This window comes from Engystomops pustulosus, chromosome 3 (genome assembly GCF_040894005.1).
Source record: "Engystomops pustulosus chromosome 3, aEngPut4.maternal, whole genome shotgun sequence".
Taxonomy (NCBI): domain Eukaryota; kingdom Metazoa; phylum Chordata; class Amphibia; order Anura; family Leptodactylidae; genus Engystomops; species Engystomops pustulosus.
This window is the reverse complement of record NC_092413.1, coordinates 82,596,562-82,624,033: the sequence shown is the minus strand read 5'-3', so window position 1 is coordinate 82,624,033 and position 27,472 is coordinate 82,596,562. Positions and strand designations below refer to the sequence as shown.

Below are 27,472 nucleotides of genomic sequence, written 5' to 3'. Positions count from 1 at the left end.
GTCCCAGCGCTCACCAGCACGCGCACGCAGCGCCCTCCTCGCACATGTCTGCATCCTGTGGAGCGCGTGCATGGCCGCAGCGTCACCTCTTCCTCTCTCCGCCGGCGGAAGGTCCCGGAAGTGGCCGCGACCACGTGTCTGCTGATCGTGCTCCTCGCATGCAGGTCCTGGCAGACCCACTGGTGAGGTATGTTCCGTGTTGTTACAGTGTATGCCCCGTATAGTTTACGGAATGTTACCGCTGTGATCCCAGCCTTATCTATCTCCTCTTACAGCCCAGACAGGACGCCGTCACCGCTGCCAGGTATCTGACGAGATGGAGGACGATCTGGAGATGGACGACAATTTGGGCCCCGAGACCTCCAACTCCGGAGGCGATGGTTTCACTCTAGAGGAGGTTCTGCGGTTAGGGGGCACTAAGGTATGGCTCCCCTCGTATACATCAGCAGCTGGTACGCTGCGGGCATGTTGTCCTTCTAGTACTCACGTGGTGCTGTCATACTACTAATAATACTTGATCATTCTGGGAGATGTAGACTATGTATGTAGCAGATCTGTGCAGAATGAAAGGGAATCTACCATTTGGTTTCATGCATTATCAACCAAACAAACCTTGAGAATGCTGTAGCTACACTGATGCAGAAACATATCTTGTTTAATCCCTGATTTGAGTGGTTTTGTTTAAAAACAATTATACAATTCAGGATAATGAGGCTCTGTTGCTCCTTAGCCTTGCTCAGCGCTTCTTGGTCCTGAATTTTTTATTTTTTTCAGCAAAACCACTCAGCTCAGGGATTGACTAAGAAATGTTCCTGCATCCGTGCAGCTACAGCCTTCTCGATGTATGTTTGGTTCATATTTCATGAAATCAATGGTAGATTTCCTTAAGAATAAAGTATACATCACCTATGCAATCTGTGTACCAAGAACTATGTTATGTTGGGTTCACACGACTGCTATTGGTGTCCATTAGTCTGTTCTGCTATGGAATAGAATAATGAACACCAAAGATGGGGAAACAGAAGCCCTTCTCAATGACTCTACTGATACCCAAGCTGTGTCTGAAGACATAACTGTCTGACAGGCTAAAAGAGCATATGTTGCATACAGCTGACAACATAGGATAGAGCGAACTATATTATCCTGCTGGCTTCTTTAAAGAGGACCTGTCACCTGTAAAAATGGCACTGGGAGCTGCTTGATAAAGTAAGCAGCTCCTAGTGCTACAACAGACGCAGCAGTGTTACTATCGGAAACCTCCGATAATGCTAGCAGACACTGACGCGATTTAGACTAGAAAAGCCGGACTGCTTTCAAAGCGTTCAAATAAGCACTTTTCCTAGAACTTGTGTGTGTGTGTGTGTGTGTATATATGCAACATCCCCCACCGGGGCCTAGCCCTTGAGGTGAGGCCTGGAGACAGCCGGGGCCCGCGGTACCGGAGTGGCTGGCGGTTGCGGCCTAAGCACGCTTGTGTCACGGTGCTTGGTACGGGGTAACCGGAGGGCTGTCCTACAGCCTGGCAGGTCTCCAGCAGGGTGGTGTTGGCAAGAAATGATGAGGGAGAGGCTGCTATAGCGTATCTCCCTGGGGCAACCCCTTAATGTCCCGAGTGTGAGTCTCTGGGTGATGGACAGGGTGCCGGTGGTGAAGGCAGCCGTATTAGCAGGGACCAGACGGAGACAGAAGTTGAAGAAAACAACTTACAGTTCTTTATTGGAACCGCAGGAACTTCAGCAAACGTGCCTTTAACAGGTAGATGGAGCACTGGAGAGGTATTTGGAGGGAGCCACAGGATGTAGGTCACCAGCCTGAATGTAAGGGCAGGCTGGGAGGCAGCTGTGTCCTTAGAGGATGCTTCAGCTCGGTCCTGGATCTCTTCAGGTATCACCCTTGAAGGTAGGATGATACCCCTTTCCTCACTACACTAACTCTAGTCTTATTCTCCACTTCAGGCAGGGGCTAGGCTCTTCCTGCACTGGTCCGGTGTGCTAGAGTCTCTGAGCTGCTGCTCAGCTAACTACTCTCTGCATGTGTCCTGCAGACCCAGAGGGCCTGACTAGGACCGGCCTCTTCTCCCTTCTGGGAGAGACTGCTCTCCTAACTCTCCTAAGAGAGACTACTCTCGGCGTGTTCTCTAGAACATTCCTGGCCAGAGGTTTTATTACCTCCCTTTGGTCAGGTGGTGGCTGCTCCTCCAATTACCTCTCAGTTCACAAAGACAGGATGTAACACATATCATTGGATACTGGACTTTTACATCATATACAGATTTAACTTTTGCCTTGCCAGGCAGGATTAACCACTGCAATTTCCCCTTTTGTGATGTGGTGACATGTTATGGGGCTTATTCGCAAGCACTACCTCGCCATTGCATCGGCGAGGGTGTTGCATATATATATATATATATATATATATATATATATATATATATATATATATATATATATATGTATATGTATATGTAAACTCTCCTGTTGCAGAATGCCCAATGTTTTAAAACACAATACAATTCTGTGGGGTGACAATGTGGTTACATTATCAGGGAACAGGTGTATATATACACTTTCATCTGGCTTCTGTACTAACACCCTGACACAGAGAGAGAGAGATTACACAGAGAGAGGCTGACAGATTTTTACACTGTGAGCTCTGCTAGATCTGTGCCTGCCTCCTCCTTCCCTGGGATCACTTATCTCCTTCTCTGCTCGCCATGTGCTGACAGGATGTGAATAAGTGAGCGTCTCTGAGCTCCATGCAGAGAGGTGGCTACAGACATTTAGCAGAGACAGACATCTGCACGCTGCAAATGCCAATCCAAGATGGCTGCTCGACCCTAAGCCAGAAGTTACAGGGTCGTGTCTAGGGGCAACTGAAATTGTGTTCAGCAGGACTGATAGAGACAGGTTGGATCTATATCTGTGAAATGCCGTATTTTTGTTAAAGGGAACCTACCACCACAAATCTACCTATAAAGGTAGATCGGGTGGTAGGTGGATCATCCTCACGTCCCCACACTTTTTTTGTTAACTTTTATTAGACTTTTATGCAAATTTACTTATGCGGCTACTGGGGCGGGGAGTAGCCGCATCTGAGGTTACACGAGGCGGCTACTCCCCGCCCCGGTAGCCTCTTTTCCCCTCCTACTCACCATTGTCCGGCGATCGTGCCGTCTGTGCATGCGCAGAAGAGCAGGCCCGCGCCTGCTCTTCTGCCCATGCGCAGACGGCAGGATCGCCGGACGAGGGCGCGCAGCTACGCGGAGCTGCGCGCCGAAGATGGTGAGTAGGAGGGGAAAAGATGCGTGTAACCTCAGATGCGGCTACTCCACGCCCCAGTAAATTTGCATAGAAGTCTAATAAAAGTTAACAAAAAAGTGTGGGGACGTGAGGATTAGCCCTTAAAAGGGCTATCCTCACGTCCCATTGATCCACCTACCACCCAATCTACCTTTATAAGTAGATTTGTGGTGGTAGGTTCCCTTTTAATAACAGTGAATTGGACAATGTATTATTTTGTAAGCCTGAGTACGTATAAGAAACTTTTCTTCGTGGGAATACCCCTTAAAGGGGTTGCCCGGGAATAGACAATTTTTATTATGTGGCTGAAGGGGTGTTTATAATAAAAAGACCCCAACTCCCATTCTCTGTCACTGGCGGCTTCTGTTTTTATACAGTGGCTGCACAAATACAGCCGAGCTACTGCGTGACCTTCAGTGTATATATAAACAGTAGCTACAGGAGTAGAGGTGAGTATAAGAAGGGTTTATCTTTAAAGACACCACCCCACTCCCTCAGCCATATATTCAAAATGAACAATTCACAGACAACCCCTTCAAGGGGATAAATTTTGTCCTGCACAATATGTAGTTTAGATGTACATAAAATCTTTTGTGAAAGGAATTGTTAAGAAACTTTTCTTTTGTCCATATCATATTGGTGTTAATCCTTTCAATAATTTGTCTTCTCTTTTAGCATGATTATATAATGCTTGCCAGCCTGGATGAAACAGCCGCAGTATTGGAGGGTAACAAGAAAGGAGAAATTGATGATTTGGAGGAAGGTGAATTGCAGACATTCATTGAAAAGCTGGGCATTGGAAAAATTGGCAAACAAATTCTAGAACAAGATGATAATGGGAATGCTTCTACCAAACCTGAAGGAAAGAAAAAGGATCCTAAAATCTCTACTAAACAGGAGAAAAAAGACAGTGATATGAAAAAGAATACAACTGAAACACAAACTAAGAAAACCAAAGAGGTAAAGTCTAAAGTCTCAGAAAAAGACAGTCAAGTGACAAGCACATCTTCAAAGAGCAAGGTGAAGCCTACCTTTGAGTTCTCTGAACGTTCGACTCTGCTTCTAAAGCCTGGTGGAAAGTGGTATGACCATGAATATACTAAGGAGTATACAACGCAAGTGCAAAATGAAGAGGAGGTCAAAAAATACAAAGCTTTGGCTGAGAAACTATATGAGCACGAGGTAAACTTGTACAGAAATAAGAAGCAGTTCCAGAAAGGGGCCAACACTACATGGATGAAAACTGTTGTGTCAACAGGTACGTTAGCAGACAGAATGGCAGCAATGACGGTTCTTATACAAGACGCCCCTGTTCATACCTTACAGTTTGTAGACATGCTGGTAAATTTGATTAGGAAAAAGGGGAGCAAAAGGCAAAACATCATGGGATTGGATACCTTCAAGGATTTGCTACAGTCGGACCTTCTGCCTGAGTACCGCAAACTGTACAAGTTTGTTCAGCACCCTTTTGATAAACTTGAAGAGATTTCCAGTGGTAACAGAGATGCCAGGGACCGGCGCCTGATCTTGTGGTACTTTGAAGAGCAGCTAAAACAGCATGTGGCAGAATTTATTAAAGTCTTAGAAACTTTAACTCATGACACTTTGATTGCAACCAAGACAAAAGTTCTGAACGTGATTTTCGATCTTCTCTGTAATAAACCTGAAGAGGAGAAGAGCCTTCTAGTCTTGTTGGTCAATAAAATTGGAGATCCCCAGTATAGAGTCGCCACCAAAGCCTCCTACTTACTGGAGATGTTGCTCGATAAGCATCCTAACATGAAAGTGGTTGTGTGTATGGAAGTGGAAAGACTCTTGTACCGGCCAAACATAAACGAGAAGGCTCAGTATTATGGCATTTGCTTTCTAAATCAGATCATGTTTTCCCATGAAGAATCTGATTTAGCAAATCAGCTCATTACAGTTTATTTCTCCTTTTTTCGGGCCTGCATAAAGAAAAAAGAACTTGACAGCAAAATTCTGAGGGCTTTGTTGACTGGAGTCAATAGAGCATATCCATATGCTGAAATAGGAAGTGAAAAGGTCAAGGAGCAACTGGACACCCTATTCAAAATCCTGCCTGTAGTGAACTTCAACACAGGGGTGCAGATCCTTATGCTTCTGTTCCAAGTCATGGATTCACAGCAGACTGTGTCAAATAGATACTTTGCAGCTTTGTATAGGTAAATATCATAGCACCTTTTATATGTAGCTTGTATACTGGAGTACAATGTATGATCACTTGATTTTTTTTTTTTCAGAAATATTGAATCTCCATTGATAAACATTTGATGTATTTTTGTAAGGAGTACACCATGCCACTGGTTATTCTGTAAAACATTTTTCTAAAGTATATTAGCATGAAACTTTTATTTAAAAAAAAAAATGTTGATGATTAGAGAACAGCAATGACTGTGGCATAGAGAAAGATTATAACTACATTTTCTGAATGTTACATCCGTCACCAATAAATAGGAAATGTGCAGCCATTGCTTTGAATGACTTCAGCAGATCTGCGGCCACAGTACATCACTAATCTCTCACACTGCTCTGGTGGGATTTTGGTCCACTCTTCTTCCAGTCTCTTCCATAGTTCTGTGGTAGTTGTGGGTTTCTTAGACATAACTTTGTCACCAAGGATTTTCAATGGTAAGAATTTATCATAATATGCTGGCGTATGATGTAAGCTATAACTCCACCTTTTGTGGTGGATACATAAAGAGGCTTAGACATCCTGATGAATCCGTCGAGCACCAGAGCAACAACGCCAGGCTGACCTAGCGGTTTTGTGTAGAGACAGTAGTGAATGTTCACAGGCTTTAGCGAGTACACATGTGGCAAGAACGCAGGTGTAAAGATGCTAGACAACATACTGTTAGTGGTATATTAGGCTAGTTTCTGATGACAAGTTTCCTTTAAACATTGATTAGCACCAATAACTTGCAGGTATCTTTAAAGTGTTTTTTCTAATTTTGATCGGTGGTCTTTTACAGTTATCTCAATTTACTCTGTTTTACAATATATATCTAATATGTATTATGAAATAAGCCTAAAATACTGCTATTTTACATGTAAGAATATATTCACATATGACTACACGATGACCTTGGCATTTTGGAAATTGTGTGGTGTTCTCTAATTTTGATCTCCAGTGTATTATCCATGTTGGCATACTCCGATCCTATATATTGGATGTTTTCAGATTTGCCTAATGAAACATCAGGGCTACATATGCTTAAGTGGATTTATCATCTTTGATACGGGTAGATCCTTGCATTGTATCCTCTCATGCCATGCCATGATTTATGATGAAACGGAACTGGGGATTATCAAGACCAGCATGCAGAATGTCCTTGTGAACTAGTATATCTTATAACATATTTGAATGGCAATTTGAATGCTGAAATTCGGTGTGTTGAATGGCAAGTAATATATCATTGATGGATATATAGAATAGTTACTCTTGTGCAATTAGTTTACTGATGTTAAATATTTTTATTTGATTTCCAATAACAGGAAGCTTCTTGATCCTGGATTATCACAGGGCAGCAGGCAGACAATGTTCCTCAATCTTCTCTTCAAATCCTTAAAAGCGGATGTTGTAGTGAGACGCGTGAAAGCATTTGTAAAAAGACTACTACAAGTTACATGCTGCCAAAAGCCTGCATTCATCTGTGGAGCCTTATACCTGATATCTGAGATTTTCCGATTAAAACCGGCATTGAAAGTGCTGCTAAATGAAAATGGGGTATGTTCCTGTGATCTATGTATAATATATATATATATATATATATTTTTCTGTGTTTTTTAATCTACCTCTGTTTGCTTAATAGCATGAGGTGTTATTTTTGTCTTTCGTTTTCGTTTTAGATTTTTTTGGCAGATGGTCCCCAGTTGTGAGATTGCAGAATGTGTTCAGTTCCTGTGGAAGTCTTCTGAAGGCTTCCAGGCTTGCCAATGTAAGGTCACTATTAAACCCTTTCTTTAGCAGGGTTTAATAGTAACCAATACATTTTTCCATAAATGCCAATATTATGGTATTGTAGCTTTAGATTAACCCTTTCATGACCGACCAACATAAATATACATCTGCCCGTTGTGATGCGGTGTATGGAGAGGGCTGCATTAAGCAGCTGGCAACGATCACGGCAGTTTACCTGTTAGGGGCCTCAGTCAAACCCAACCGGAGGATCTAACAAGTATGCTCCTTTGTACGGGCATCTTTAAATGCCGTAGGACAGGGAGGTAAAAGAGGTAAGGGCAATTATAGTATTTAATATATTTGGGTTAATTTGAATGGCATACTCTGTAGAAAAATCTTTTATATTTATGACAGCTTTGAGTATTTTTGGTTACGGGTCTATCGGCATGGCACATCTAGATATGGTAGTCTCGCCAAAACTGTCAGATTGGGATGGTATCTCCTGTGTAGAGCTTTCTACAAAGATTTTTAGTTCGTTTCGGTTTGGCACTTTGGTCTTGCCAAGACAATACTGTTCTTTTCTTGACATGGAAGTGGTTGGAGGTTTAGTTCATAGACAACACAACACATCTGTCAAAATTATTGATATAAAGTTCACCCTTGACTCCTTAGGTGAAAGAAAATGTAGATATTGACAAATCGTAGCCGGGCTTGGATGTGTTTTCTTTGTGAGAAAAGGCTTTTGTACTTCCCTCTACCCCACAACCTAGATATATAACGTATGCGGGGGATTATTGTCGCAGACAGTCAACAGCTTGGCAAAATCTGTGACGTACTTGGGCTCATGAAATAGTTTTCAGAAGATATATGAAATTATGGGGACACAACGTGTAAACATCAAGCAAATAACATAAGAAATAGATAACAATTGTATAAGTGACATGTACCTCAGGTTTTAGACCCACCATAGCAGCACAATATTTTGTATGATGCATAAAACATTCCCCCCCCCCCCCTCCATTCATCACAAAGGGGTTGTCTTGTTTTCACTTGATGGAGCAGCAGGTCGATCATGTGTCCAGCTACTACATTCGATACTAAAGGTGTGTCAGAAATTGCCAAGCATAGCCGTCGACTATCTCCAGCAATACCTTTTACCATTCTATGAGAGTGCCTGAGAAAGTTGAGTGCTGTACTCAGCAACTTCAAGTAGACACTGAATGGAGCAGCAGGATGCCTGCTCGAACTTCTGCTCCATTTATTAGTAATTACAGGACCCCAGTAGCAGAACCTCCACCTTTTTTTTTTTTTTTTTTTTAATTTTTATTTTTATCCCCCCATCTTGCGGAAAAAAACTTGGCACAACCTCTTTAATAATTTTTAGAAATCTACTTTTTTTTTTTAAATCAGATTTTTATTTGATTTTTGTAAACACAAACAAACAAATGGTAATGCATTACAGCTCTATTGACAAGGTATGTTGCATGTAGGAATTAAATCTACTTTTTACTGTTTAGGAAAACGATGAAGAGGAAGAATTTCATGATTTACCTGATGATGAAGGTGATGATAAAGAACCTCTCAACAAGGATGAAGCTAATACTAATAAGGAGCCCACAGGAAATCCTACATCTGCTTCATGGATACACACACAGTCTCTCCAAGGTAACTTTGTTTTGTGCTTTATCTGATATCAATTGTAAATATTAATTTCCCATTTTGAGAAAAGCACTGTGGTAGAATTCTGGCTTAGTATCACATTTTCCAAGGGTTTTAGACACTTTTTAGAAACGATAACATTATTGGCAGCCAAAACAATGCATCTTTACAGGCAAGTAAAATAAAACAAAACGGAAAACAAAAGCTGAGCACTACCTGTACATCAGCGGTTCCCTCTCTAACAAAACAGCAGCTAGTGACAGAGCAATGTCTCTCACACAGTGCTACAGCCCAGGATACAGCTCTGGGTTAAAACCCATTTTCCTAGCTGTGTTTGGTAATACTGTATTTGATACTGTTTTGCACATTCTTGGCATTCTCTTGTTGGCCCTTTTGCCTATACCTTGCGGTCCAGCTCACCCCAAACAATTTTGATTTGGTGACTGTGGAGGCTAGGTCATTTGGCGTAGCACCCCATCTTTCTCCTTCTTGGTCATGTAGCCCTTACACAGCCTGGAGGTGTGTTTGGGGTCATTGTCTTGCTTGAAAAATAAATGATGGTCCAACTAAATGCAAACTGGATGGAATAGCATGCCGCTGCAAGATGCTGTGGTAACCATGCTGGTCCAGTATACCTTCAATTTTGAATACATCTCCAACAGTTTCACCAGAAAAGCACCCCCACACCATGACACCACCTCCTCCATGCTTCATGGTGGAAACAGGGCATAGAGAGTGCATTCATTCACCTTTTCTGCATCGCACAAAGACAGTAGTTGGAACCAAAATCTCAAATTTGGACTCATCAGAATAAAGCACAGATTTCCACTGGTCTAATGTCCATTCTTTGTGTTCTTTAGCCCAAACAAGTCTCTTCTGCTTGTTACCTGTCCTTAGAGTGGTTTCTTAGCAGCTATTTTACCATGAAGGCTGCTGCACACAGTCTCCTCTTAACAGTTGTTGTAGAGATGTGTCTGCTGCTAGAACTCTGTGTGGTATTGACCTGGTCTCTAAACTGAGCTGCTGTTAACCTGTGATTTATGAGGCTGGTGACTCAGATGAACTTATCCTCCGAAGCAGAGTTTCCTAATTTTTCAGACTGGCTGACCTTCATTTCTTAAAGTGATGATGGCCGCTTGTTTTTCTTAGCTGCTTTTTTCTAGCCATAATACAAATTCTAACAGTCTATTCAGTAGGACTATCATCTGTGTATCCACCTGACCTCTGCACAACACAACTGATTGTCCCAACCCCATTTATAAGGCAAGAAATCCCACTTATTACACCTGACAGGGCACACCTGTGATGTGAAAATCTTTTCTGGTCACTACCTCTTGAAGATCATCAAGAGAATGCAAAGCCGTAATCAAAGCAAAAGGTGGCTACTGTGAAAATGTCTTATATCCTAGGTTCTTCTGTTGTTTCACATTTTTTTAAGAATATAATTCCATGTGTTAATTCATAGTTGTGATGCCTTCAGTGTGAATGTACAGTATTTATAGTCATGAAAATACAGAAAACTCTTTGAATGAAAAGCTGAGTCCAAACTTTTGACCTGCACTGTGTATGTATAATGATGCGTTTTAAGTCTTCCAACTCCCCAAGCATTATATGGTGGATGCATGCTGTAGAGAAATGTATTGTGGGTTCCAAAACACCTTTGTTATTTCTGTACATTATGCTGTTTCTGAGAAATTCCAATTTGCATTGCACAAGTTGATTTCCCCACTGGAATTGTCATCGATCTCCCACAAAACAAATCCGCAGGTAATGCAGAATGTGTTAAGTGACCTTAAGGCACACAGACAGATTGGGCGGAACGTATTAAAACACTTGCCTTGTGCCACATTAATCAAAGCTTTTAGACCTTCTTTTTGGCACTTTTCCAACTTGACAGACTAAGGGGACATAGCCATTGGAAACTAGATGTGACCTCATGTGAAAGGGGCTTGGCCAATGGGAAAAAAAAGTCTGTGCCAAAAAATCTGCCAAACAGTTTAGACTACAACTAGGAATAAAGTAGCAACTAACCATATTTATACTGCACCAGATTTCATCATCCCATTGATAAAACTGGCGCAATAAAAGACTAGCATTTTCTAGCCAGAGACTGGCGAAACCTGAGATATATTGTTAAATTCCCTCATTATGTGTGGAATTTCCTAAGGATATTCCTCATGCACACAAATTAGTTACTTTTTTATGTGTGCTGTTGATTTCTACAAATTTGGGAAATAAGCCATCTGTTGTACCATACTATGTAGTAATGTGACATTGCAATCTTATAATATTGGACCATAAGCATCTGCACCTAGCCTTATTCTTGTAGAATAAAAGGGGTTGTGCCGAATCAACAAGTTAACCCTATCCATCGGAGGGGATCTCACTGATGGGAGCTCCACACATGCGAGCTGCTGCTCCTTTCATTGTGTATGGAACTGACTTAGATAGCTCAATGCAATGCATATGCAACCTGCTGCTCTATTCATTTGGTGTACAACGGTCCCCTGTTCTTATAGCCATTGGGGTCCCACTTCTGAGACTATCACCACTATCCTGTGGACTGCCCTTAAAATAGCTGTTATAGCATACAGCGTTTATTTATTTCAAAAGTATTTTCATTTGCTACTGGATGACATTTGCATTAGTTGCATAGTTTACATAGCGTGAGTTCTTGGCTGTAGCTGCTCAGATCCACTTTTATTTCAGTGGGCTCATGCATACGGCCGTGGTATGCGCTGACTTCTCTGGCCACGGTTTATAGAGTAGGTCCTGTTCCTGCCTTTGCTTGTGGCTCAGGCTTTATAGTGTCATCGGCACGTGAGCAGACAAACTCTAATGACACATAGGATACAGACATATAACGTGCCTGTGACATGAAATTGACATGCAGGAGGATTCACAAAGTTTATTTGTGATATTCAAGAACAAAGCTAAACATTTTTATTTATGTTTTTTTTGTTTTTTTTTTGTTTAAAGGTTTCAAAAAAACAAGCCAGTATGATCCAGTGAATAGAAATCCTTTATTCTGTGGAGCTGATAACACGAGTATCTGGGAGCTTAAAAAGGTAAAAGCCATTCAAATGTAATTATCCATTTGGTGAATTCCATATAATACAAGAAGTATAAGATACTAGAAAGAGGAGATTTCTCACATGGCTAAATGGTCCTATAGATCTGCTACACCTATATGAAGTCATGCCTCAATTGATAAAATGTTTTGTTATAGGGAATATAATATTATAGTAGCAATCGGCAGTTCACCTTGTTCTCCAGTGATGTACATACATACAAAGTTTTCTTTTGTCCTTGTTACGTTAAAACCCACACAACAGTAAGCATGTGTATAATAGGGTTATAGGAAATACTGTAAACAATACATTAAACGTGTGGTAAGCAACATTGGTCTCTTATCCTACATAAAAGGGCCATGGAACTGTAGGTGTCTTTTTTATATCAGGAAACTTTTATTAAATCATATAATTATTACGGCATTAGCATTAATAAACAGTGATCATAATCACAACTGTACAAATAAACATTACCCTAGGTCTGGCCGGTGTTTTTTATTCTGTTCCTTTTAATTCAAATGCATCTGCATAAAACTTTGCAGTTGATGTACACACAAAATAATACACAACCTTTCAGGACTGTGCAGTCTGTAAACCAAAATTCTGACTTCGAATCCTCAATTTCCCTAACTTCTACTCCAACTCCATCAAAATGGTCAACTACTTTGACTCCACAGGCAGTTTTCCTGGTAACTCTAGCAGTGCCAAGATAGATGCAGACATGCCTTCCCAGTGATTAATTTCTCTGATCTGTATCGGGGAAGCTTCATTACTTTGCATGTGCCCCACACATTCACCTTAACCAAAAGCCTAGAGGAGGGTGCACAACCAGCGGCTGCCTGGCCAAATGCAGCATGTCAAGCCTTGGGTTGTGGTGAGTGCAGCTGGGAAGTTCTCACCTCTTCCTAGTTCTCTCCTGCCTCCCTACTCCTGATGCTGTTTAAAAGTGGCGGTGTCAGTACCCTGAGCAGATGGCCCCGGCTGTACTGTTCTGCTCCCAGGTCTTCTCCTGGCACATCTCTTCTCTGGTGCTGCTGCATGCTACTAACAGAGCAGAGGGGCACATGGAGGAGAGAAGCAGCTGTGGTGCAGGAAGCAGAAAAGGACACATGAAAGGAGCTAATCTGCTCTGTTTCCATTATTAGTTGTCTATTCTATTGGTTTCCAGTATTGTTATTAGTTTGTTCTGTTGGTCTCCAGTATTACTTGTCTGGGGGTGAAATAAAAGAAAATTTCATAATTTTAGAATGTATTATATATGTGTGGAATCGGTATATTTTATCATGTCTGACTCCACCAAAATCGTCTCCGAATCCACAGCCAGGCAACATTTTTGTCCTTGGTTTACATGCTGTCATAAATTAACCTACTGGGGTTTTTTCCATATACAATGGGAAAAAAGGTTCAATGTAGATAAATGTGAAGTTTTGCTTCATGGTCTTAATATTTCATTTCGGGCACCAAATATCATGGGTAAAGAGAATAAAAGGAAAGTTACTTTTTTAACTTGCTTATTGAAGGGTCAGTTGACGTATGCACAATGAGAGTAGACAAAAACATGTCAAGGAGCAGAATGCAATGGTAAAGAAAGGACACCAAACTAACTTGCTTAGCATATACATAGCATAGTCATTAACCTGATGCTACAGTGTGGTTATAATATCAAGCCAAAATACCAGCACAAAAAAAACAATGATTCTGAAGGCAGCAATCTCAATTTCAAAAGTCACCATGCAAGGAGGAGAAGGTCGACACAGAGTACAAAGTCAAAGGGGAATCACACAACCTATATCCGCTTTTGTCACATTTCTCATTTTATACCGACGCAAGGGGGTGAGGTAGCATAAAACACAGGTTTTATCAGTGAGGCACATATCAGTTGAAGCTTACAGAAAAGAAGCAATGCTTATATAATGGATGTGCCTTTTTTGCTGCAGTTTTTTAAAATCCCCACTAGGTGTCAAGCACCTTATTTGCATATTTGTTCATTGTAACTCTCTTTTACACAGCTCTCTGAACACTTTCATCCATCTGTTGCTTTATTTGCGAGGACCATACTAGAGGTATGTGATAAGGACACAGTATTTAACTTTGTATCTTTCTAAAAATCATGTACACATATATTATATGGTTTCTTTATAGCACTTTCATTGGTCAGGTGATTTATGTGCTAGAAGTTCAACTATTGACCATATTGCCAGTGTGGCATCTCTTCCGCTGCCCAGTGAGAAATATTAGTAGATCTTGCATTGCTTTGCGATTCTAGTTGTCTCAGATTCTGAGTGGAAATGCATGTGCCATGGGGCTTACACCATTCTGGAACTCAAACACATACCATGGCTAATGCACACCATGTGGTGCTAGTTTCAAAATGCAATTGAAGCACAAAGTGTGACTGAGGCCTTAGGGTGGTTTCACATTGGCGTTTTTTTAGTGATTTGCCACTGAACCCATACACACATACAGTTAGTTTGATTGTGTTTTTGTTTTTTTTGTTTTTACTGATGCCTTACGGAACCATTAATTTTTAAACTTCAGGTTTTTTTTTCACTGAAGTTTGAAAAAGCTCATTGAAAAGAATTGTTCAGTAATGTATCAGTGAAAATCATTGAAGCCAGGAAGAGAAAAGCAATCTGTATGTGCCCATAACCAAATGGGTTCAGTGAAAAATCACTGATGTGAAAAAAATGCCAATGTGAAACCACCCTTAGACTGTTATACTGGTTACAAACCTGTACAGTGTTGGAGAGTTATGTCTGCCATATTACACATTGGCAATAACGTGTTTTGTATACAAATACATCTTGCGGCATAGGGCACATTCATGACAGCAGAGGTGCGATTGGAGAACACATGACAAATAGGATAAAAGTAGTTTTATGTTAAAAGTATTAAAAATGAAAATGCTTGCATCTTATTTTCTTTAAATGAGTTTTTCAGGGACATCTTGGCTGTGGTAAAAGCGCACACAATAGAGGTTGCTGCTGTTAGTATGACTGCTTTATCCAATTGGCATTGTACACAGAAATGTGTAGTGCTATGGAAAGGAATTGGGATATGGATGAAAAGGGCTGAGGGTGTGCTGACCATTTCTTTAGTGTGTACATTTTGGTGTAGGGTGAATTAAAGGTAAAGAATGGAGGAAAAATGGGTTATTAGTGGAAGCTATTTAATAGCTGAGATGAAACACCAGAAGGCTGAATGTCTATGAAAACCCACATGTCCTTTCTTTTTCTCCAGGGCAATTCTGTGCAGTATACGGGTGATCCTCTCCAAGATTTCACATTAATGAGGTTTTTGGATCGATTTGTGTATCGTAATCCTAAACAGCAGAAAATCACAGGTAATACTTTGGTTAGCTGAGAATTATCAAGGCTAAATATTGTCTAGGATCTTCTTTAGTAAGGCCTTAGCCATTATGCACACACGTTCATGTGTATGTTTCAGCCGCCCGTTTCTGTCCATGAGTAAAGGAACCACAGTCTGGGCAGGAATAGGACCGTCACTATAATTTATGGAGCAGCCGATCGGCACATTCATGTTGTAGTGACAAGAAGTTTGTTATAAGAAAATTTAAAAATTTAAAAAAAAAATAAACTGCTCCTTCATCCCCCCCCCCCCCCACCCTATTCTCTTCCTTCTAGGGCCCAACTATGTACACATCTTATGTGTCTGCCCTTTGTCTCCTTTCCTCGCATCTTCCACATTTTCATGATGACATACTCCAATAATAGTGAGTTTGCTTACCTTTCGGCCTAGCAACCGCAAGCGTATAAGCAGATAAATATGGAGACCGGACGGTGGGAAGAGGAGGCAGAGGAGAAAGGGCGGACACGTAGGGAGTGTTCATAGTTGTGCCCTAGAGGGTAGAGAATGGGGGGGGGACGCTCCTCGCTACAAACACCCGCGGGACAAAGGAGGACTGAGATCCAAGTAAACTTTTCTTTTATCTGATTTATTAAAAAAAACAAAGTTTAAGAATGTGCTAAAATTGCCTGTGGGGGAATCTAAAACGAGCCCCTGGTTCGACAGATTCCCTTTAATTACAAAAATATACTGAAATTCAAGTAACAATCTACACATTTGATATCACCGCAAAACCGATGCACATCTTTTAAAATAAAACTGATAAAAGTTGTATTTCATGGCTTGCAGGTTTTAGTGAGACTGCATTTTGCAGGTTTACCATGTGTTTGGCTGGTTTGACTCTGTTTTACTTAATTGCTGGAAGCAGCTTCATTTAAGCAATAAAGTAAAACGGATTCAAACCAGCCTCTGAATGAAAATCTTAATTATGTTTTTAGAAAAAAATATAAAATGTACCTTTTTAATTTTCTCTCTGTATAGAAAACAACAGAGGCTATTTAAGGCACCGAAACAAGAAGTTGTACATGACGCAAGAAAAACAACCAGGTATGTCTTATCTACACAAAATACAGTTACCTCGTATAAAAGATATACTTCTCGGCATGAACTCAACACTAAAACAACACACAGCCTTAAAATCAAACTCTGACGTGTCGATCTACACACCAAGATGGCATTCCTATTGTTTTTTTTTTGTTTTGTTTTGTTTTTTTAAACCTGCCTAAAATACCAAGTCAATATGTGTCAAGATCATACATTTACACATACATATAATCCTGTGACTACATCCACAGCTACACATTATGTTATGCCTTGGGGTAGGGGGTGTTTAGGATTTTTTTTTTATGCTTTTAGTATAAAACATTTGGAATGTGGTTTTATCATAAGAGAAGCCAATAAAAAAATATGCCCCTGAGATGGGTAAACTTTTAAAGGGGCATTTCCATTTCAGCAAATTAATGTTATTGTTTGTATTTTATAAAAAGTTATACAACTTTCCAATATACTTTCTGTATCGATTCCTCTTGGTTTTCTAGATCTCTGCTTGCTGTCATTCTATAGAAAGCTTCTATGTTCCAGTGAACAGAAATCTGACTATGGTCACACAGGTGCACAGAGAGTAATCAAAACTGGGTGTTATAACAAGTTGTGCACCTGTGTGACCATGGTCAGATTTCTGTCAGATGAAAGTAAACAGAAGCTTTCTATAGAATGACAGCAAGCGGAGGTCTAGAAAACTGTGAGAAATTGATACAGAAAGAATATTGAAAAGTTGTATAACTTTGTATAAGACAAAGAATATAATAATTTGCTTTAAGTTCCACTATTGATATTCTAGTTGTGACAAGCCCTAAACGTGAGTCTACTAGCAGTTTTGACCACGCTAAGCTGCAAACGGTATGGTATAGCCCTCATGGATATTCATGTAACCATACCTTTGTGTCTTGTTAGTAGCAGCAGGACTGTGCAAAATGGGTTTATCCACCAGGTGTGTAATCAAGCTTGAAGATGGAGGGGTAGAGTTTGCAAGTTGCTGTGTTTTTTTATGTTTTTTTTTTTTCTCTTGGCATTCAACTGCCTCTCTCTTCTACTGTCATATAAAACCAGAAGCCTGCTACCACTAGGGGCAAAGAGTTTGTATGTTCTCTCCGTATTTGCTCGGGTTTCCTCTGCGTCCGCCAGTTTCTTCCCACACTCTAAAACATGCTGTTATGTTGATTTAGGTTGTGAGCCTCATTGGGGACAGGGACGGATGTGGCAAGCTCAGTGCAGCGCTGCGTAATCTGTGTGCGCTATATAAATAAAGGAATTATTATTTATTATTATCACTCTTACTCAGCACAGAGGGTACGGGCTGTGCCTTGTTCAGTGAGGAGACCTCGCACCCCACCAAAGCCAAAATAAAAGTGAATTTTTAAAAGTGCTGCTGCTAATAACAAACACTAAGTTATGGTTATACTCGTATCGCGTATCAAGACCTTCCACAGTCTGCATATTTGTATGGTCAATACTGCCGTGGACTCCCTTTAAAGGCCAGACATACTGCATTGAAGACAGATAATCAGTATTGAAAAAAAAACTATTTTTCAAAGTACAGACCAAGTTTAATTTCATCTGTAGTCTGAATCATTTTTTTTTCTTGCCTACAGTATCCCTTTTCTAATAGATTTGCCATTTATGTTGTGTGGTTTTTTTTTTTTTTTTTTTTAGTAAATAGTGCTACTTTCCTAGCAAAAGAAGAGGCGGACATTCCAGTAGATGAAATATTCTTCCACAGGTAAATTATATTTAAGGGACCACTAAACAGAATAAAATCTAAACAAATCTTAATATTGCTGAAATTTACAAATGGCTAGAAAATATAAATTGAATTAGTGGCTAGAGTGTAGTCCTTGGTCTGCTAGTTATTGGAGTCCGAGACAACCATAATATAAACTAATAGCACATAAATGGTTGGGTAAATATTTACAGATCAGGGGCATCACAGCTTGGGCTTTGCTGGCTCGGGGCCTGGAAGTTTGTGTGTCATCAGTTTTGTTGTCTTTGTTATCCAGGTCACATTTTTTATGAAGTAATAATTATCTGTAGTGCAAAATTCTTACCTTATCTTTTCTTGCAGCTAGCCACATTTTCTAATCCGTAGCCTAGAAAAGCTTGATAGCACTTTCAAGTTATGCCTCTATTAGTCATATAAACTATTACCTTTTTCATATTTTTCTGAAGTTCGAGTTAAAGGCATTATTAGTTTAAAGGTGTTTGCCCATGAAAGAAAGTTCTCAGAATGTATTTCCCTAGTGATGTTTACACAATAAAGATCATTTTAGCCCTTTAATCAGCAATTTTAGTCATTTTTATTGTTGTTGGTGATGGTCAGTGTAAAATTTAGCGGTGTGAGTGGGCACTAGCTAAGCAGGCACTTCATGATTCCTCTGTGCTATGAGATGCTGTGTGCTGACAATGTGCTTAGATTATCATAGTACAGGGTTCAGCTACAGTTTCATTTAGCTTCTGAACATTCTGCTAGTATCTGACACATAGGAAAAGAGAGATGAGACAAAACAGAGTCTTTAGGTGGATATAAGACACAATAACACACTCACATCTGCTACCACACTTATAAAACAGTCTGTACTGCTTTGTCCCACTCCCCTCCAATCAAGACCTTATCTTGTCTGTAGAGCTGTTGCTCGACAGAAAGTGCCTTTGTCTGTAATGCTCTCTGCCCCGTGCACCTCCCCCTGCAGTACAAGAGAAGCTTTTTATGTGAAAGGAATCTGCCCGACCATAGTCAACAGTTTATAGAGAGAGGCCTGGATGACTTTCTGGAGAGAAAAAATATCACGGGTTATGGGGATAAAACATTTATTTAATTCTTAAAGGTTGGACTTGCGTCTCCTTCCAGCCTTATATACTATGATACTATAATACTATGATTGTTCCTGGATACAACCTTAAACACCAGGACTGAAAGACAGATTGGAATTATATCTGTGAAATGCTGTATTTATGTTTAATAATAGTAAATTAGGGAATGTGTTATTATTTAATCCTGAAAATATTTATTTATAACCAAGGGTCATTGGTACGAATGTCCAGGGCACTTCTGTTCTGCTCTTATTTGAATGGTGATATCTTTCCAAATACTTTACATATCATTATAATTTTTACTTTGTTTTATTTCATGACATGAGAGAATTTTTTTTATGTAGAACTAGTAGGCAAATAAAAATGTGAAAATATATGCATTTTGTCATTTTTTTTTTCCCATTAAATTTTGGGTATACAGGCGGTCCCCTACTTAAGAACACACAACTTGCAGACAACCCCTAGTTACAAACAGTCCTCTGGATGTTGGTAATTTACTGTACTTTAGCCTTAGGCTACAATAAACAGCTATGACAGTTATCACAGGTGTCTGCAACTAAGCTTTATTATTAATCCTGGTTCTGATGACAATCCAACATTTTAAAAAATCCATTTGTCACAGAGTCCAAAAACAAAAATTCTGGCTGGGGTTACAATTATAAAATATACAGTTCCCACTTACATACAAATTCAACTTAAGAACAAACGTGTACTTGTAAAAACCTTTACGAAAATATGTTATAAATAAGTACAGCCAATCCATAACTATTTTCTGTTCAGAGGCAGAGGGTGCATGTACTTTTGCAAAGTGTCTTCTGCACCACTTCTTGCAGCACACTGGTGCCATGACAACAAAGAGCTTGAACAGGGTTTGAGTACTTCAATGCCCCACAATTTACAGAACTCTTTTAGATCTATGATTTGATGGTGCTATATAAATAAAGATTATTATACTGTACTATAGGTGCAAAGTTAAAATTTTTAGTGAACTATATGTCCCATGTAATATTTCATATGTAGTGTTCATTTAAAAAACCTGAAACTCTTTCTGAACCACCACTTTTGGTTGTTTGCACTAGAGATTTACACTTTTACGGCAAATAAAGTTAGTGTTAATAAAGTGTCGGTGAATACACCAGTGCTGAGTCACACTCCTCATCCTAGTTCTGCGCCAGATAAACCATGCTCAATGATTTATCTGGAATAGTTTAGAACTGTGGAGTCATACTTCAGTCCAGCTGGTAGTTCGTTTAGTTTCCGTCAGACGGCTGGGTTAGTCCACACGCTCTGGTACCGAGATCATGCCTCCTGCACACGAAATGCTCTAAAACCCTGAGTAAGTGTGGGTTTCAGACAGAAATCTCTGCAGAATTCCCGTGTAGACAGATTGAAAACTCTCCCCCTCACTTTTCCCTGATGTAGTTTGCTTTACACGCACGGTGGGCATTGCATGGCTAATAGGGTTTTCATTCTTTCCTAATTTTATATTTTCCCTCAAAACATAGATACTTCAAGAAGTTGTCTACTGATAAACAGAAGTATGAGCGAGATGCAGACCGAGAGAGTTTAGAAGATGTAGACGATGATGAGTTTGAAAAAGTTCTGGGTAAGAGGACAAGTCAACAGGTTTATAAAGCGGAAAATCCCCTCTAAAAGATATAGAGCTGTCCCAACTTGAACAGGCGGCTCTGGTTTGAGTCCTACTGTACTTGCAGTTTTGTTGGGGGTCGATAACAGTCCCCCCCCCCCCCCAAACAGGCCTTATAGCTGCACACACTGCTTGCTTGTAGCTGTAGTGTGACCCTATAGTATGTTGTCCTTTATACATCCAGAGTAGTAACTGCCACGCAGAGAAGGCTTCATTATATGAGATAGCTTTTCACATGCATGTCTACTTTTATCATAGATTCCCTTGAAGGAGACAGCTTATATACTAAAGAGAACAATGATCTTGATTTTGCTGGGTAAGTTTGTTAAATGTAGAATGACAATACTGTTTGACAGTTTAACTCCTTCCAGTCACTGGCTGTTTTCCTTTTTATCACGGGCTGAGCCCTCTCCATACAAGGTGGGTGTTTACTGCATATTGCTGGCACCAATCACAAGTGTTAACCCTTTGGCGTTGGTAAAGCCATAATTTTTTTATTTTGTTTTAATGTCCTCTTTTGGTTAATAATTGATATGGTTTGTGTAAGAAAAAGTTATACAATTTTCCAATATACTTGCTGTGTCAATTACTCACGGTTTTCTAAATTTTCTTTATGAAATTTTCTTATCACAAAAATCACATACATCTAACAAAAAGTATACCTACTACAATACCGCTCCCCCCCCCCCAAAATTGATCTCTTCAAATTTTTTAATACGATCTAGTTACCTTTCCCATTATGGCAAAGCCCTATTTGATAGTGGATGCCCGTGATGTCATTGGGGAGCAACATGAACAACTCCATGGCCTGTCAGTGGCACACTTTTACAAATCTATAGAAATGTCTCCATGTACTGCAGTTTTAAAAAATCTAAACAGTCAATTGTCCCTCCCTCTCCGTTTACCTAAAACTGATATAAAACATAAGATAGAATTAGAAACAAAACATAACGCCCATGTGTCTGAACTGCCACATTTTTTTATACTTTTTGCAACAAATACAAAATGTAATAAAAGGTAATCAATAGGTAATGCAACCCCCAAAATGGTAACAATGAAAACATCAGCTCATCCCGCCAAAAAAAGACAGAAGTATGAAAAAGTTATTAGTGGCAGAACATGGGGAAAAGAAGAATTTTTTTTTTTTTTTTTTCTGTACAGAATTTTTTCATTTAACACAATAAACTTTTGTTAATTTGGTAATTTTGATGATTGGGCTGACCCAAAGAATAAAGTAAATTTATAGATTGTTGCAGGTGGGGAGTGAAAAATGGAAACACAAAGACAGAAAGGGGCTAAGTTGTTAAGGGGTTAAAGATTTAAAATAGGATTAGTACTCGGTTTGGAATTTTTTTTACGCGAAGTGTTTCAATTTTGAAGGAAACCTTGAAAGTGCAAACATCTGGATTGTGTTGTCAATTACTTGCTATGTACGTTAGTAACAAATTTTTATATACACGTTAGGAACTTAAAGCCCAGTGAGAAATCTACAAAGAAAAAAGGCAACATTTCCGATTCTGATTCCGACTGGGATTCTGATGTTGCCGACGATGATGAAGAAGTTTCATTGGGTAGCATGTGTGAAGAAGATTTTGAAGACGCTGATGATGCTGGGGGTGTTTTTATGGACACAGAAGAAGCATCTTATACAGGAAAAGGTAAAGTTTCATATGTGGTACTGCATAGTAACAATTTACTGGGGCTCAATATTGTGGTTCATCACGAATAAATAAAAGATGAGTTTACTGTTCGTTTTGTTATTGCTTAAAGGGAACCACAGAAAACGTTCTGTGACAAAGACTTTTACGGTAGAAATAGGAAGCTTAAAGGGAACCTGTCGCCTCCGATCAGATAAATAAACCTTGGACAGTACCCTACAGCACACTGCAGAGTCATTGCAATGATCCTAATCCTGTTTCTGCGTTGCTGTTGTGTGATAAAAACAACTTTAATTCTTTAATGCTTTCCGAGCCACTCAAGCTCTGCCCGCCTCCTCACGGCTGCTATCACTTGAACCCACGAATCAAAACACTTCCCCAGCTCTATGTCACTACACTAGGTATCAAACTTCTGCGCATGTGCAGTCTGCCTGTTAGTCTGGCATTGGTGTGCGCGTCTGTGCCCGTGCATGGCGCTGGTGTGATTGAGAGTTAGCCAGCAGTGCACTGGCCCATGTGTGGTGCACCTCTAGGGCCGGCTGTGGACGTGCACGCCGATGCCAGACTAACAGACGGACTGCGCATGCAGGGGATTTTGAAACAGCGTGTAGTGACACAGAGCTGGGGAAGTGTTTTTATTTGTGGGTTCAAGTGAGAGCAGCCGTGAAGAGGCGGGCAGAGCTTGAGTGGCTTGGAAAGCTGTCCCGCCTCCTTGACTGCAGAAATGAACAAGGACAAGAAAAATATAAGTAGTTTTTATCACACAACAGCAACACAGAGTAACAGGATTAGGATAATTTAGATGACTCTACAGTGTGCTCTAAGGTACTGTCCAGGGTTTATTTAGCTAATCGGAGGTGACAGGTTCCCTTTAAGCTTCCTATTTGTATTAAAAAAAAAAATAATAATAATACTGTAAAAGTCTTCTGTCACAGAATGTTTTTTGTGGGTAAAAAACTATGCAATATTGGTATGGTAGTATTATATAATTAAACCAATATATTTACTCTATATTGGACTCCAACAACTCAATAGACAAGCTTCTCATGCACTATAACCAAAACCAAAATTTTTCCATCTTACACGAACGAACAGCAATCAAAGTTTTATGCATTTCAGATGTTGTTAGAAATATAAAAGCTAGTTGAACACTGTGCTTGGAGGTATTGGGCACTGACGCTTATCGCTCTGCTACCCCAATTCTGTTGAGTAATGGTGGTCGCAGTGATCAGACTCACATCAGTCAGACTGTAATTCCCTTATTTGTAGATAAATGTTAAACATGGATCAATCTTGTTACTATATTTACATCCCATTTTTACTATACATTTGGTTTTACCCAAAAAAACATTCATTGTGAACAATATATTGTGTGGATTGTTTAGAAGTGACCAATGTAGTATACAAAGTTTTATAAATACAGGCGGTCCCCTACTTAAGGACACCCGACTTACAGACAACCCATAGTTACAGACAGACCCCTCTGACCTCTGGTGAAGCTCTCTGAATGCTTTACTATAGTCCCAGACTGCAATGATCAGCTGTAAGGTGTCTGTAATGAAGCTTTATTGATAATCCTTGGTCCCATTACAGCAAAAAATGTTTAAACTCCAGTTGTCACTGAGGCCAAATTATTTTTGTCTAGAGCTACAATTATAAAATATACAGTTTCGACTTGCATACAAATTCAACTTAAGAACAAACCTCCAGACCCTATCTTGTACGTAACCCGGGGATTGCCTGTAGCTTATTATTTGGGTTCATACTGAACATTTTGTTGCAGATTTGCCAACAACAAATTGGTCATGGGGAAAAGACACCTGTCCTAGACGCCAAAGGGGATCTGGACAGGTTCTGCTAGAAATACTGGGCATGTCTTCCAAAATCTGTGTGGCAGATCCAATAGCGTTTTTTGACACAGATTTTCTGCCCTGTGAACCCATAAAGATTACAGTTTTCCACATTGTCATTATTTGTTGTGTTTTCTCACATTTAGTGACTTGGTATATTTTCTTTTCAGAAGTAAAAAAGGGAAAGAAGAGACATTTAAAGGAAGAAGAATTGTTAGCTGCTGCAGAAGAGGTATAGTTTTTTGTTTACTTTTTCACAAGATATAGCCCAAGCATAAAATTATTCTTAATAAAAATTAAACACCTAAAATGGTCACTTACTTTTCAACAAAATTGTATAAGCAAATGATGACTAATATATATCGCATCACAGTAACAGATGTGCAGGAGGTTGAATAAGGATCCTATAACATTTCACAATTGAAGTTATGGAGCAAAGAGGTAGCAATTGTAGATTTTATCTCATTCTAAATCACATATATTTTGTGTTTCAGTTTGGCGATATACTGGATGACAACACTGGCTCTAAATTTGACAACATTGGAATAAATGCTGTCTCGAATAAGGAAAATGCTAGTAAGTATATAAGGCTATAACCAATGTCAAACATGTATACAGGTTGTAAAAATTGTTGTATAGCCCCCTAAAGACGTGTGACGTCTGAGCCCTCTCCATACACGGTGATTGTTTACTGCATATTGCAGCAAACACCCACCAGTAACCCCTTCAATCAGTGCTAGCACCAATCGGGGGTGTAAACCCTTCGATGCCCATTGGCAAAGCTTCTGGCAGCATTAAAGCCATGGGTGCCGTCATATGGGCTCAGACACTCCCTGTAACATCATCAGGGAGCAGCGATCTGTTACCATGATGGCCTCGGGTCATACAAAGCCACAAGGTTGTCTGATTGTGGGCTATCTATTACAATGTGGAAAATGACCATATACAGCCATACTGTAGTATGGTAGGATCAATCAGACAACCTAGGGTTAAAGTACCCTAGGTGACCTGAAAAATGGTTAAAAAAAATGTAATTAAAAACCTAAAAATTCAAATCACCCCCCTTTCCCTTGGACTTGTATTATATTATATAGAAAATAAACCTCAAAATGGTACCATTGAAAACTTCATCAAAAGTACGTCAGACTTTTTTTTTTTATTTTTGCAAGATTATCTGACTTTTTCATTGCTGCCATTTTGAGGACTGTCTTTTGATCACTTTTTATTACATTTAATATGTTGCAAAATGGCAAAACAGTCGCTGGGAATAACTTATATTTTGGTGGACTGTACATTTTGGGACGCAGGGAAACCTAACATGTTGCTAATTTTACTTGTTTGTTTATTTTTATGTCAGTTGTAGGAAAAGGGGGCGATTTTTGAAGTTTTAGGATTTATTTTTTACTATGGTATGGCAATATATGTTGATTTTTCCACATCTGATCAGCAAATAGCGCATTGTAACAGATCTGCAGAAACAAGGCAGCCTCGGGCCTTTTAAAGACCCGGGGCTGTCATTGGCAACAGATTGTCTCTCCCAGATAACGTCACGGGCAGCAACAATCAAAACAAAGATGGTGGCCCCCAATGGCAATCAAGTGGTTGACACCCACGATTGGTGCCAGCGGTGGGTGTTTGCTGCAAAATGCAGAAAAACCATGTCTCTACGAAGAAGGCTCACTCGTTTTTTGTTTTTCAGTTTTGTAAAAAAGTTTATTTTTTAAAATTTGCTCATTAACTCAACTCAAAAATAATGTATCAAGATTCTGTATTATGATCTAAGCTTCCTTAGGGGGAAATGTTAATAATAGGATAAGTTGCACCCCTCTGTAATAAGCTGTATGTTGAGATCTGCCAACAGCGCTATAAAATAAAGTGTGAATGTAACCTTGGTGTTATTGCCAAACCTAAGAGGCAGTGGCAGGGCAGCTTCCTCTTCCCAACATTGTTCTCATCAAATGCTTTATAGTGTGAGAGGATAGATGTGGTTATACCCTGCAACTAGCTTTTCCCATGGTCTGGCAATTACTGAGGCAGGCTGCTGCTTTATGGAATATTTTCTTTATATCAATGGTTTACCAGGCTGGTGGTCAAAGTTGTTGCTTGATCACTTCTCTGGCTTGATCACCAGAGGGAGATGGCAAACACATTGTACTTTGTAAGGAATAAACTCTGCTGACCTCTGGGAAAAATTATGAATATATATTCATATTCATAACCAGTTTTGTTTGATTCGGTTAATGTGGGGAGGGAGGTTGGTTGACCTTTTGGCCTTTACAATTTTGTTGATATATTCAAAACAAAAGCAGCACGAACATAGAACAATTGATTGGCACCAGTTTTGTTTGGGCAATGTGGTTGGGGGGGGGGGCTGGTTGATCTTTGACCTCTGGAAACTTTTATTAATATATTAAAAATGATAGCTGCACAAACGTTTGACACCAATTTCCGCATGGGGGGGGGGGGGGACAACTTAACTCAACTATTTTACCACAAAGACACAACTACATTTATTTATTTTTTCTTCAAAGTTTTAAGTCATGTTTCTGTTCTCCCACTAGGTGTCAAACAACTCAGATGGGAGGAACAGCGAGACAAGTGGGTTCACAACAAAGATGCCAAAACGATGATCAAGAAAAAAAGAACAAAAATTCATAAAAGAGGAAGAAATAAAAAATGATTGTTTTGTTGCTGATTTGTTTTTTGTTTTTTTATAAGCAAGCGCCAACTTAACTGTAGACATATCAGTTGTGACAAATGTATAACATTGCAGTTACTGTTTGGTGTGACTGCCTTTTTGCAACTTTTTATAAGGTTTATAACCTGGTACAAAGTTACATAGTTTCACAGTTCACAAAATACCTCCATCCATCTAATGTGGCCTCTTGTCCTGCAGGTTTGGGATATGTAGTTGACTGTTAATTTAACCTCAGCATCCAGAATCAAGCAACTGCTTCCAAGGGGGATGAGATCATAAGCCTATACTAATGATCTATCCTATGTATAGGTCATTATTAGTTATGCGGCCTGGAAAACTCCATAACCAGGACTTAAATGGGTTTGCTCCTGAAAATTCTCACATTTCAATTCCCTAATGATGTTTACACAATAAAGATCATTTTTAACCCCTTA

General features: G+C 39.7%; 2 protein-coding genes across 3 annotated transcripts in view; one reads left to right on the top strand and one right to left on the bottom strand.

The window, feature by feature from the left end:
- NDUFAF7 (NADH:ubiquinone oxidoreductase complex assembly factor 7) overlaps positions 1-206 on the bottom strand; it is a 39,928-nt gene extending 39,722 nt beyond the window's left edge. The window contains exon 1 of the mRNA XM_072141243.1: positions 15-206. Within this exon, the coding sequence (XP_071997344.1) occupies positions 15-72 (58 nt within the window). The 5' untranslated portion in view covers positions 73-206. The remainder of the gene's footprint in view (positions 1-14) is intronic.
- CEBPZ (CCAAT enhancer binding protein zeta) lies at positions 12-27,472 on the top strand. 2 transcript variants are annotated; one of them, XM_072141242.1, is made up of 16 exons: positions 12-182; positions 276-421; positions 3,975-5,482; positions 6,816-7,047; positions 8,739-8,886; positions 11,860-11,948; positions 13,961-14,014; positions 15,192-15,294; positions 16,299-16,364; positions 18,030-18,096; positions 20,690-20,790; positions 21,091-21,148; positions 22,297-22,490; positions 24,511-24,572; positions 24,835-24,916; positions 26,902-27,472. In XM_072141242.1, the coding sequence occupies exons 2-16, from the start codon at positions 317-319 to the stop codon at positions 27,018-27,020; spliced, it is 2,988 nt and encodes a 995-aa protein (XP_071997343.1). In that variant the 5' UTR covers positions 12-182; positions 276-316; the 3' UTR covers positions 27,021-27,472. The 2 variants fall into 2 exon arrangements, with proteins under 2 accessions (XP_071997343.1, XP_071997342.1); XM_072141241.1 differs by having other exon boundaries at positions 13-187.

Bases quoted from the DNA above. Each gene is read 5' to 3' on its own strand.
- CEBPZ (XM_072141242.1), top strand. From the start codon at position 317: ATGGAGGACGATCTGGAGATGGACGACAATTTGGGCCCCGAGACCTCC. The intron at 14,015-15,191 runs GTATGTGATAAG...CTTTTTCTCCAG, and splicing joins TTGCGAGGACCATACTAGAG to GGCAATTCTGTGCAGTATAC. The intron at 15,295-16,298 runs GTAATACTTTGG...CTCTCTGTATAG, and splicing joins TAAACAGCAGAAAATCACAG to AAAACAACAGAGGCTATTTA.